At 42.1% G+C, this 12,431-nt stretch overlaps 1 protein-coding gene across 1 annotated transcript in view; it reads left to right on the plus strand.

Annotated features, from left to right (window-relative positions):
- Window positions 1-12,431, plus strand: part of CCDC6 (coiled-coil domain containing 6) — an 80,017-nt gene that overhangs the window by 46,181 nt on the left and 21,405 nt on the right. Inside the window, exons 2-3 of the mRNA XM_056850049.1 lie at window positions 486-635; window positions 7,419-7,547. Of these exons, the coding sequence (XP_056706027.1) occupies window positions 486-635; window positions 7,419-7,547 (279 nt within the window). The remainder of the gene's footprint in view (window positions 1-485; window positions 636-7,418; window positions 7,548-12,431) is intronic.

Raw genomic sequence — 12,431 nt, forward strand, 5'->3', positions numbered from 1 at the left:
CTTGCATTCTGCTCCAGGAATTGGAACTTGCCGTCTGTGTGCCAAAATATGTTTCTGCACACAGGTTTGATTTACTTGGTATGGGAATGCTTGCTGTCTGTATGTAGATTTAGAAATACACTTTTCCCAGGAGCCCAATAAATGTGTGCACAGCCTCATAGGTACCTCACTTCACAGTTGCATTTGACAATCTGTGGCACTACTGCAGTGCATTGTTTTTCTCCAATGGAAGTGCAGTACTAAATGCATCACTTTCTATATCAGAGCTTAATTTATAGGTTTGGTGGGTAGCGTTTCCATCTTCACATGTATTGATGGGGGCAAAGTTACCAGTCTTTGGTCTTAATCTTGGTATTAGTGAAGCTTAAGTGGCAAACAAACAAAACATGAAAACATTTAGAGAGTGATTCCAGTCCACCAAAGCACAGTTTTTGTTTTGGCTGTTTCCATCATGTAGTTATTTTTTAAAATCTTTCTTTTTGCAGCAAGCAAGAGCAGAGCAAGAAGAGGAATTTATCAGTAATACCCTGTTTAAGAAGATTCAAGCTTTGCAAAAGGAGAAAGAGACACTTGCAGTGAACTATGAAAAGGAGGAAGAATTTCTCACTAACGAGCTCTCAAGGAAGCTGATGCAGGTATGTGGTTTTTAGCACGTCTTTTCGGGAAAGGAAATCACAGGATGGAGTTGGAAGGAAGGTGGCTGGAGGATGTGTTTGGTGTCATTAAATTTGTAGCCTCGTGAGATCTTGAAAGCAGAGAAAGGAAGCAGCATAAACAAGGAGGAGACAAGGGCTGGTATGATCTAGCCTGTCAGCTGTGCATCCTGATCCTACTGAGTTAAGTGGTGCTTGCTTCTGAATAAAGTTACAGGTTTGGGCTGGCTTGTTTCTCGGGGGTTGTGGTTAAAACACTGAGTTGGATCCTGTTGTACTGCAAACAGCGCAAATTGACATCCCCACTTTTTGCTGCTTCCTTCCCACTGTAGCCCCCTAGTAACATGTTACCCCACACACGCACGCACACACACTCCTCAAGAAGTGCTCTACATCTGTGTGGTGGTCTCTGCTGATGTTCACTTTCTGGTTGTCCTTTCTCTCATGCATCTCACATTGTTCCCAGGGACCCCTGAACTGTCAGGAGCAGCTTTTCAGGAGGCAGTGGGAAGGGCAGGCAGCAAAAAAACCCTCCTGCAATCTCCTTCTGTTTGTGCCTTGATAGGATTCAAAGCCCATGTTTTGTAAATAAAAGAAAGCATGGTTGACCAAGGTAATTGAATGACATAACCCTTGCAGTTATATATAAACCTTAGTCAGAAATGCTTCTCTCTGGCAGTTTAATTTTATTTTTACTAACATACGGCTTTCCTGATAAGGTATTTATAGTGTGTGCTTACAAGTGTTTTTATTGAGACCGTTTTGAAAGGTTGTGTGCTTATTCAAGAGCTTAGAGCATTTGAATTTTTTTGCATATGCTTACCAAGTCACCCTGTCACTTAATCTGGCACAGCAAGGAAAGAATTGTCTTCGCTTCTGTGCAGTGGGCCTTCGACCTCCTGACGCTGTGGTGGGATGGGGACTTTGCAGGTGACAAAATGGCTTGGAAGTTCTGGTATCTTCCCTGGTGTATGAGGAGGGGAAAGGTTCATACACTTAATGGGCTTAGAGTCTCACGACAGTTCTTCAAAAGACAGATAGTACCTTACAAATACACACCCCAAAGCGCCAAATATATAGTAGCAATATAAGTGAGGATTTATATTTTAATTTACTTCATTTATACCCCATCTTTCTCCCCCGTGGCAATGAGTATCATAACAGGTTTATGATCTTAGTAAAGCCTTTCCACTTTCTAATGACTGAGGCTGCCTGAAGCCAAATCCATAACCACATGGAACCTAATATATCAGGAGTGACATAAAACTATCTAGTCAAAAAGGGCAAGAGTCCAGTAGCACCTTAAAGACTAACAAAAATATTTTCTGGTAGGGTATGAGCTTTCGTGAGCCACAGCTCACTTCTTCAGATTCTTATCTGAAGAAGTGAGCTGTGGCTCACGAAAGCTCATACCCTACCAGAAAATATTTTTGTTAGTCTTTAAGGTGCTACTGGACTCTTGCCCTTTTTGACTACTGCAAACAGACTAACACGGCTACCCACTGTGAATAAAACTATCTATACAGTGATTCAGTGAATGCTGATTCTGATAGTCTGGAAAGACTTTTCAGCCAGAGTGATCTCCTAATCATCACACTGGGACAAAGCAACGGAGAGTATTGTCAGCTTTCCATCCTTACATTTGGGAACAGGGTCTTTATGTGTCTGTATAGAAGAACAGTTAAAGAAATTAATTTGGAAGCGGATCCTGGGCTAAAGTTGTTTCTATGTTGTGTGTGAAAAGTGCCATCAAGTCGCAGCCGACTTATGGCGACCCCTTTTGGGGTTTTCATGGCAAGAGACTAACAGAGGTGTGCCAGTGCCTTCCTCTGCCCAGCAACCCTGGTATTCCTTGGTGGTCTCCCATCCAAATACTAACCAGGGCTGACCCTGCTTAGCTTCTGAGATCTGATGAGATCAGGCTAGCCTGGGCATCCAGGTCAGGGGTTGTTTCTATGTTACTCCATCATAAATAAGTGGCCTTTGTTCCTTTTTGGGGGGGGCGGTATAAGGATAAATATGAACGCAAACCAGATAGTGGTTTGGTTGATCAGTTTTAATATCTGTTTAGCTCCTCTGACTGCATATTCACATACAGCTCAACCCCCATCAATTGGCTGAAAGCAAACCAGCACGTGGGAACTAAGAATGTTTACTGTGTTGGAGCTGTAAACTTTGTGATGAAACCCGTGCTTGTCATGCAGGTGGTCTTGGGTTCAGGCCCTGAGAACTCCAGTTAATAGAATCTCAGGTAGTGAGGCTGGGGAAGACTTTTGCTGGGGATCTTGAAGAATAGCTTCTTGTCAGGATAGATGGCACTGAACAGACTGGGGCCTGATTCTATTCCAGAAGACTTCTAAAAATAAACGTCTAAAAATACTTATTTATCAGTACCAAATGTGGTGAAAAATAAATTTGGAGATATCAATCAAATTTATTAATACGATCAACTGACCAATCACATGCCAACACTTCAAAATTTCCAGACTCAATAGTTTTGCACCGCAGAATCTCAAACTGCCCGTACAAATAAAGGTGTAAGATCAATAAAAACAACCCCTGATTAAAATTATCACCTTAAAATTGTAAAATATTCTAACGATCATTTTCTAATACAGCTCTGCGTATTTTAATAGCAGCAGCGCAGAACTTAGCAGTTTGGAGCGTAAGCTGTGGATCTTCTAATAGGAGCTTCTTTGCCAAAAGCTTCAGGGAATTTACCAAGCAGGGGGAAAATAAGCTTTGATCTAACTTCACGGTAGAATGGACAACATAGTGCATTTTCAATGGTTTCAATGTCCCCTGTCCCACACAAACAAAACCTCTCTGATCTAGGAATCTTCTTATATTTTCTAAAACAGCCGATGGTAGGGCCTGGCATCTGGCAAGGGTAAAGGCCTTCCTATAATTAATAGGCTCAAGATGAGAAAAACAGGCCGCAGGTGAGACTAAGTATCTAGACTTATCAGGTTCTAGGGAAAATGGTGATTTTCCAAGGTCTGTCTGGTGTTCGATGTCTTCCACCTTTGCTTCAAGAAACTTGATGCTTGGTCTACACCCATGGCTAACAGGGTAGATAAATTTGGAGATATCTTTACCAGTTGGTATCCTTTCTTAAGAAGTAGCAGTTTGTCTTCCTGTCGAACCTGTAGTTTTGTAGTATTTTAATATGTGACTGGAAAACTGGTTGTGCTCAGTTGATAAATATCAATATTTTTTCAGCTATTAACGATTGACAAGCTTCAAAGTACAAGCTTCAAAGTACAAATAATAGTTAAATCAGCTTCTACTGACTTTTCCTTCCTTCTTTTTTTTGCTTTTTCCTCATTGATCTCACAGGCAAGGCTGCCTTCTCTTCCATAACACTGATAGACCTTCCTTAAACTTGTTTATTTTTAAATTTGTTTTGATTTCAGTGTGTTAGGGTGTATTCTATGGATCCAGTTTTTCTTTATACTGAAAACTTGTAATAACTTTTTCCCTGATGGCAACAACTTTTATTTATTTTCCTTGTATGCCACTACAGAAGGAAAAAACAGGTTTTTCTTAATTATCTAAAAATTGTTTTTGAAAATTCAAAGTGTTTAATCAGGTAATCAGTTAAAATCCAGTCACTTAATTTAAGAAATCCTTAAAGGATTGACAGCTATAACAGCACTTTCTAAAATGAACATTTTCCAGTGGGGAGGAAATTTTTCTGGGGAGAGAAGAAATCCTTGAACCCATTGGCACTATGAAAAGCAGCGCTTACTTTATGCTTAACAATACATCTGGGGTAATTGCTTAAATTGCACACGCTAAATTAACTAGAGGTGTGTAAATCCAGATGGTGCCTCGCTTCTTCAGGCTGAAATTACCCATTGCAACTATTCCTTTCAATTTGCATGTAATTTCCTTTGGGAGAATCTCAAGTTGATAGCATTATGTCTAGGGCTGTTGTCGACTGTAGGAATGCAGACCAAGAAAGGAATTCCTGAAAATCAAAAGAAAAAAACTTTTCCATAACAACATAAATTCAGGATACACTATCAAGAAGTAGGCTATGAAAGTAAAAGTTAGTTGAGTTGCAGAGGATGTTAAAAATGTTTGTCTGGGTATCTTGGGTGTCGAGTCCTTGCTCTGTCTATTTAGTATTTTTCATTGTTTTCCCAAACTTACCGTTTTGCCACCTAAGAAAATGTCTGCCAGGATCTCTGGAACTATGATTTTACAGTATTCCAAATCCACAGAATCTTCATTCTGCAGAAGGGCAGATTGTGTAATTTTGCATGAATTTGCTTAATTTGCATTTTTACAGATCTCGCTCATAGTGATGGATCTATTGACCTGCATCACACCACAAATTCTGAAGACTTTAAGGGTACTTAGGTTTTTGAAAGAGGGGTTGGCAATTTCCACTGCACCCCCCCCCCCACTTTGCCCTATATGCTGCTCTTGAGAAATTTTGGAACTGCATGGATGGAGACAGGCCTCTTTGTGGAGCATTTGTGCAGACTCTCAGAGCCCCTGATGGGTGCAGCATCATGCCCTCACACGATTGTTCAGCAAAGTGACTGTCACAAAGCCTGAGTGCCTGCATTGTTAAGCTTTTGCTGTTGTCGTGTAGGGAGCTTAGACACTGGATTCATAGTAGCATCATGGGTGGGTGAAGAGAACCTTCCAGAATGTTCCCCCCCCCCCAATACAATATAAATACAAAGCTGACCGAGTATGAGAGTTATAGATCTCCCATTAGCAACTTGGCTGGAATTTCCCACATCAGCATGATTTATGTTGTGGTTAAAAACCCACTGATGTATCAGCTTTTTCACTTTTAGCGTAAGGAAGTATTGATTTGAAAAACCCTTCAGTCTGCCAGCTTAATTTTAAAGGGAAAGCTTGTTTGCACACTCAGTATTCAGATTCCCATCTCTCTGCTCAGACCATGTCATCCCCCCACTCCATAATATGTCATAACCAGTGCTGTAAAATGCCTGGATGGTGGTTTTAGAAACACTTTGTGCTTGCTTATTGGCCTTGCAAGAGCACTTTGTTCAATTAGCTTTATGCAACACAATGATTGGTTCCATAGATAATGTACTGCTGGAACACAGTAGGGAGGCAATGGCCTGTTAGCAGGAATCTTGGAAGAGAACATGTTTGTCTGAAAACAAGATGTGTGTGTGAGCGAGAGAGACTGACTGACTTGGTAGCAGAAAACAAAATGTTGAGGAACCTTATTTTCCTATGCTCATTTTCTGTAGGTATTCTGTGTGTGTAGTTCGGTTGTTTATCTTCATGTGTACCAGTGGGTTTGAATACTGTCATTAAATGGAAACTAGTTGACTGTAAGCACAGCATATGTAGCTCATGCCCTGAGAGCATAATTCTTCATATTGGTGTTGTACCTGCTATTAGTTCTTCACAATGGCTGAGGCTAGAACTGTGTTGTAATCATGTGGATTCCATAGAGTTTCTTAAACTTTTATTCTCAGGTCTTTCCCAGCACTTCTTGATGCTCTTAAAAGCTGAAAAGAGCTGAATGTACCTCCACACTTGCCAGAGCAGCTTAATGTTATGTAGAGGATGTAAACATGCTTTACATTCACAATTGCCACATCTTCAGAGCTTTGCAGGGACAGGAGGGGGATGTTTAACCTCTCCACAACTCCATGTAGTTTCACTAATTGACACCCCCCATCTGCGCTGTTGTTAGTCCTTCAAAAGGAAAAAAAAAAGTAGGAACCCAACTTTGGTTTAAACAGGGCATTTTAATGGCAGTACTCACTGGTACTTCACCCCTCTCTCATCATCATCAGTTTATTTTGATACAAGATAAGCTCAAAGGGGGTGAAGGCTGACTCAGGTCCTGAGGCGGGAAATTGGTGGAACTCAGTGCAACTTTTTATATAAGAGTACCGACGTGTTTTTTTTTTAAGCTTTCAAAAAAGCACTGGGTTTAAAAGGCTGCAATTGTGAATCAAAAGACATTAGGAAGATCCAGGTGCAGGTCTTCCTTCCACTGTTTCATCTTATTTTGATCCTCCTTGTGGAAATAAACGCTGGGTAACACTAGAAGATGGAAAATGCAAGCAGGTGCTGCACTGGGACAGTTTTTCTCACAAAGGAATAATAGATTTGGATAAATTGTGAGTAGTATCCACCTTGGGAGGAGGTATGTAAAAGTCTCCAAAAGAGCATTCACCTGAAAAGGGCTTTTGGGGAGGCATTCCACTGCGAATTCATCCACTGTGCCCCTAGTCAGCATCTAACTTTTAGAATGGGCCGCTGTTTAAATAGGGCAAGGACCAAAAGATCACCAAGTGTTCTCTGTTCACCTCCCATCTTTCCTAAGGAGAACTGCAACAGGAGAAAGGGTTCAAGATAGATAATAAGGGAGAGCAATGTGGGATTATGGGCTGTTCCCGATGCCATATGAGAAAGCCCTTCGGGGAGGCCAGATTGAACTCTCTGTGCCTCCAGTTGCCTGTCTCTAATCTCTGCCTTTAAAAAACAGGTGTGTTCTAAGCTGTTGCATTGAGTGCCTTTTCCAAAACTTATACCTTGTTTATGCAACACGTAGTATTTTTTTAAACCCAACTTTGTCCTTTCAAAAAGCATAGAAATTGTCTTTGATTTCATGTATATTAAAAGTTTGTTGTGTTAAACTAGTTCTGTTCATCACTCCATTTTCAGATCAGAGCTAATGAAAGCTGTCTTTTATCATTCCCATTGCAGTTTTAAAATGCTTGTGTCTTAGGTTTCCCTGTCTCTCTTGGTCTACAGCTACAGCATGAGAAGGCTGAACTTGAGCAGCATTTAGAACAGGAACAGGAATTCCAGGTGAACAAACTGATGAAGAAGATTAAAAAACTGGAAAATGATACTATTTCAAAGCAACTTACTTTGGAGCAGGTAAATATCCTTTTATAGTACATTGCATTTGTTGATGGTAAAGCTCTGGATGAGGAACTCAGAAAAAGAAGGCTTGAGGCAAAGGGGGGAGATGATGGAGTTTGAAGAAGAAGAGTTGGTTTTTATACTCCGACTTTCTCTGCCACTTAAGGGAGAATCAAATGGGCTTACAATCACCTTCCCTTCCCCTCCCTACAACAGACCCTGTGAGACAGGTGAGGCTGAGAGAGTGTGACAAGCCCCAAGGTCACCCAGCTGGCTTCGTGTGTAGGAGTGGGGAAACAAATCCAGTTCATCAGATTAGCCTCTGCCGCTCATGTGGAGGAGTGGGGAATCAAACCCGGTTCTCCAGATCAGAGTCCACCATTCCAAACCACCGCTGTTATCCACTACACCACATTGGCTCTCAGTTTGGGCAGGAAGGCCATAATAAGAGAGGGGTCACTGAAAAAACCTCATGGAGCTTAAGATGGGCTGTATGCTGTCTGGATGGGGGAGAGGGGTCGTAGAAAGGCCAGGCAAGGTATAGGGCAGCCAAAGGGAGTGGGACCAGAGATGCAGTGACTTGAGGAAACAGAGGCTGGCAGAGGCATGAATACAGCCATATGCTATCGATGGGAAGGAGAGGGGGCATTTAGGAAGACTTGGAGGGCTGCTGACTATAGGCTGATCTAGACCACAAATGAGACCTCACTGAATTATGCAGTCAAGTCTCCTTCTTGCAAAAACCCTGTTTTCACACTTGGGCACTTCCTTCACATAGTAAACTTGGTGTGGGAATTTTTAAATGGTCTAGGGAGTGAAGCCGCAAGAGTTGCTGCATCCCGTGCCACAGTTGGAAAATTTCAGACAGCCATATTGATGCTGTTTCATAGACATTTGAACTAATCTTACCACCTTGTCTCCCTCTCTGCCTCTCTTATCTGCCATCGTATGAGTAAAGCAGTAAGATGTTTCTGACCAATGGCACTGTGTTCCATGTTTGTAGATCTAAAAAATGAAATAGTGTTGCTGATGGGGTGTTTTTTTCCAGTGAAGTATAAATTCTGAAAACTGGAAAAATATCTTAAAATATATTTTATTACAAATGTAACTAAATTTTCATGGGCAAGGTCAGATTAGTGCTGCAAAACAACATTACCCCTCTGACATTGCTGGGCATTAAAATAATGTGTTGCATTCGCTTGTATATTAGTAATAGATGAGGAAGCTCAAAAGTAACCAGAGAAGTAGAAGCCGGCTTTGTTGAAATAAAAACAACGGCCTCTAGATGGCAGTGGTCACTTAGCTTGCATGCAGGTTACCGTAAAATGGTTTAGCCGGATCGCAAGTTTTTCAGGGAAAAGTTAAAACTTTCCTTTTTCCAAAGATCTTTATGGGTCTACATTAAAACCTACTATGGATCTTGATAGTGCAGCTTTACTCAAGTCTCTGATGTATTTTCTCCTTGTTGGTTCTCGGCCTTTTGGCTGGAAAAGTGTTCTCTCATAAAAGTCAAACTGTAGATGTAAATGGATTGTTTTTAGAGTTATGAGCAGCTATGGGGGCCGGTTGGGCTTAAATAGGGGTCTTCAAAATGTGATAATTACAAGGGATGTATTTTACAGGGAACTACTTTTATACAAGCTGCAAGAGGTTGGTTGTGGCTGAAAAGCAGAGCTTTCTGCTAGGTTTTCATTCGATGTATGTAGACTAACAATGGCTGCTTCCACACAGGGGAAGGAAAAGGCACCCCAATTAGAGTGGAGTAGGAATGTGTTGAGAGGGCAGCCTACTTCATTTATTTTTTTATTTATTTACCTCATTTATACCGTGTTTCTACCCAGTAGGCACCCAAGGCAGTTTACATCATTCGCATCTCCTGTGTTTTATCCTCACAACAACCCTCTGTAGTAGGTTAGGCTGAGAGTGTGTAACAGGCCCAAGGTCGTCCAGCAAGCTTTCATGGCAGAGTGGGGATTTGAACTTGGGTCTCCCAGATCCTCGACTGACAATCTAACCACAGTATTGAATGTCTGTTATGAGGCATGAAGACCAAAAAAAGGGCTAAAACGGGGGGAAGAAATGCAGAATTGAGGAGGTTTTCCTGGGAGTCCCACTAGTCCTTTCTGTACTCCGCAAAACATGTAGAAATTCCCATGTGGAAGCAGCCAGTCTGTCAAAAGTTGAGGCGGAATGTTTCCTTTCATCATATCCATGAAGGGAGACGCTGCAGTCATCAGAAGACTGCATTTTCATGAATGACATAGTCTGCATTCTGTGATATGAACTTTGAGGTGCTGGAAAGTATCTAGGGGCGTGCAGAGGTAGAGTTAGGAACTTGTAACATCCCTCTTATGGGCATCTGACTGATTCTCTTACCCAAACCTGGAACTTCATGCTCTCACCCTCTAAGTTTTTGGACCAGCATCATTCCATGTTATCAAGCATGAAAGAGATCAGTGAACACCTCTTCATTCAGGCAACCTTTCAAAACTCTAGAAACTCCAGCTGGTACAGAATGCCGCTGCGAGGCTCCTTACGGGGACCCCGCTACGGGCACATATTAAGCCAGTGCTTTATCAACTGCACTGGCTCCAGATGAAATACCGGATCAGGTTTAAGGTGCTGGTTATTACCTTTAAAGCCTTACACGATCTGGGATCCTTGTATCTGTGGGACCGCCTCTCCTGGTATGAAGACGAAGATCATCTAATACTAATTGACTGGTCCCCAGCCCAAGGAGTGTCCGGCTGGCTTCAACCAGGGCCAGAGCTTTTTCAGCCCTGGCCTGGTGGAACAGTCTTTCTGATGAGACCAGGGCCCTGCAGGACCTTATGGAATTCCACAGGGCCTGTAAAACAGAACTGTCCCACCAGGCGTACGGTTGAGGCCAGCTACGGTTGTACTATAAATGCTGGCCTCCCTGTGCTTTCCGCCGCTGCCGAACAACAACTACCATACTGTCCATATTGTGGCTGTATATTGCAATTCCATGAGTCATTAGGAATTAGAATTTGTGATTTTAATCCGTTTAGGGCTGTTTTAATGTATTGCTTTATCTGATTTTATTGTGTTGTATATTTCGTAGATTATGTGAAACGCTCTGAGCCTGGCATGCTGGGATAAAGTGGGTTATAAGTTTGACAAAATAAATAAATGTGGTGGGGGTTTGACCCACCTAGGTTAACCTTGTAGAAAACGCTGGAATAGCTCAGAACAGCTAAGGGGCCTGCCCCCTGTAAGCCCTGGGCTGAATGGAGATTAATCCCTTATACTCGATAACAATGAAGTCTAGCCATTTCACCACTGTGTGAGTACATCCCTCTATTCCTTGGTTCCTAAACCAGGGGCTTGAGAGAGATGCCTTATTTTGGCCCCCTGCCCGGCCATAGTTTTCTGGCCCTGCATAGTGAAAGCTGTTAGAACTCAGCAATATTCCTAACCATTGGCAAGGAATGAAGAGTTGTGACACCCCCTGCAACCACCGCAGTGGTAATGAGCCCTGAAATCTATTAGAATACCATTTGTAGGATTGTAGATAAAGCAAAAGATCATCTTGAGGCACATGGGTCTCCTGTACAGTTCTTGCCCTTGGAATTATTACTCCAGGACATGAATACTAAAGGCGCTATAGTGGCGTCTGTGAGAACCTGATAATCTTCTTTGATGCTACACGATGCCAGTGCCACTGTGGAAAGAGATAGGAGATTTATGTTAATCTAATCCTCAATATAGGTTTGATTGACACTGACCTTAGCCAGTCTTATGCTGGGCTACTTACCTGTTGTCTGGGTTCCTCCTACTTGAGACTTAAGAATGTAGCTCTTGTAAGCACCCTGGCTGGCCAAAAATATTTTTTTTTAGCAAAACTGTGTCTACATATGTTCAGTCTATTGAGCTCCAATTTGAGGATCTTCTAGATTTTAGATCCTGGGGAAAAATATTTTTTAAAGGTCCCCTGTGCAAGCACCAGGTCATTCCTGACCCATGGGATGATGTCACACCCCATCGTTTACTAGGCAGACTTTGTTTATGGGGTGGTTTGCCAGTGCCTTCCCCAATCATGATTCATGTTCCCAAATGCTAGGTGGAGCAGTAGGTACTCCCTGAAGATGTAAACAGTGTAACTTTTTCCAGATAACTATTTTTACATAGTCTGAATTGATTAGAGAGGAGGCTGGGGAGCAAACTTATAAATTCATACCCTGCAGGGGCATACTAGTGGTGTGAACTTTGAACTTAGAATCATAGAGTTGGAAGGGACCACCAGGGTCATCAAGTCCAACTCCCTGCACAATGCAGGAAATTCACAACTACCTCCCCCCCCCACACCCCTAGTGACCAGAAGATGGCCAAGATGCCCTCCCTCTCATCATCTGCCTAAGGTCACAGAATCAGCACTGCTGACAGATGGCCATCTGAACTTAAAAACCTCCATGGAAGGAGAGCTTACCACATCCTAAGGAAGCCTGTTCCACTGAGGAACTGCTCTAACAGTTAGAAAATTCTTCCTAATGTCTAGACGGAAACTCTTTTGATTTAATTTCAACCCGCTGGTTCTGGTCCGGCCTTCTTGGGCAACAGAAAACAACTCAGCACCATCCTCTATATGACAGCCCCTCAAATACTTGAACATGATCATCATATCCCCTGAAGAAGTGAGCTGTGACTCACGAAAGCTCATACCCTGCCAGAAATTTTATTGCTATTTAAGGTGCTACTGGACTCTTGCTCTTTTCTATTTGAACTTCTTTGTTTAAATCACTGGAGTGGTTTACTTTCTGGATTAGGGCAATTCAGGCTTTTCCCCCTTTGAGTCTGCAGAGGACCATCTTAATATGTTGCAAACTTTATTTTAAAACTTTTAAGGGCTTTGCTTTGCTTTTACATCCATTTTCTACG

Source organism: Euleptes europaea, chromosome 5 (genome assembly GCF_029931775.1).
Source record: "Euleptes europaea isolate rEulEur1 chromosome 5, rEulEur1.hap1, whole genome shotgun sequence".
Lineage (NCBI taxonomy): Eukaryota > Metazoa > Chordata > Lepidosauria > Squamata > Sphaerodactylidae > Euleptes > Euleptes europaea.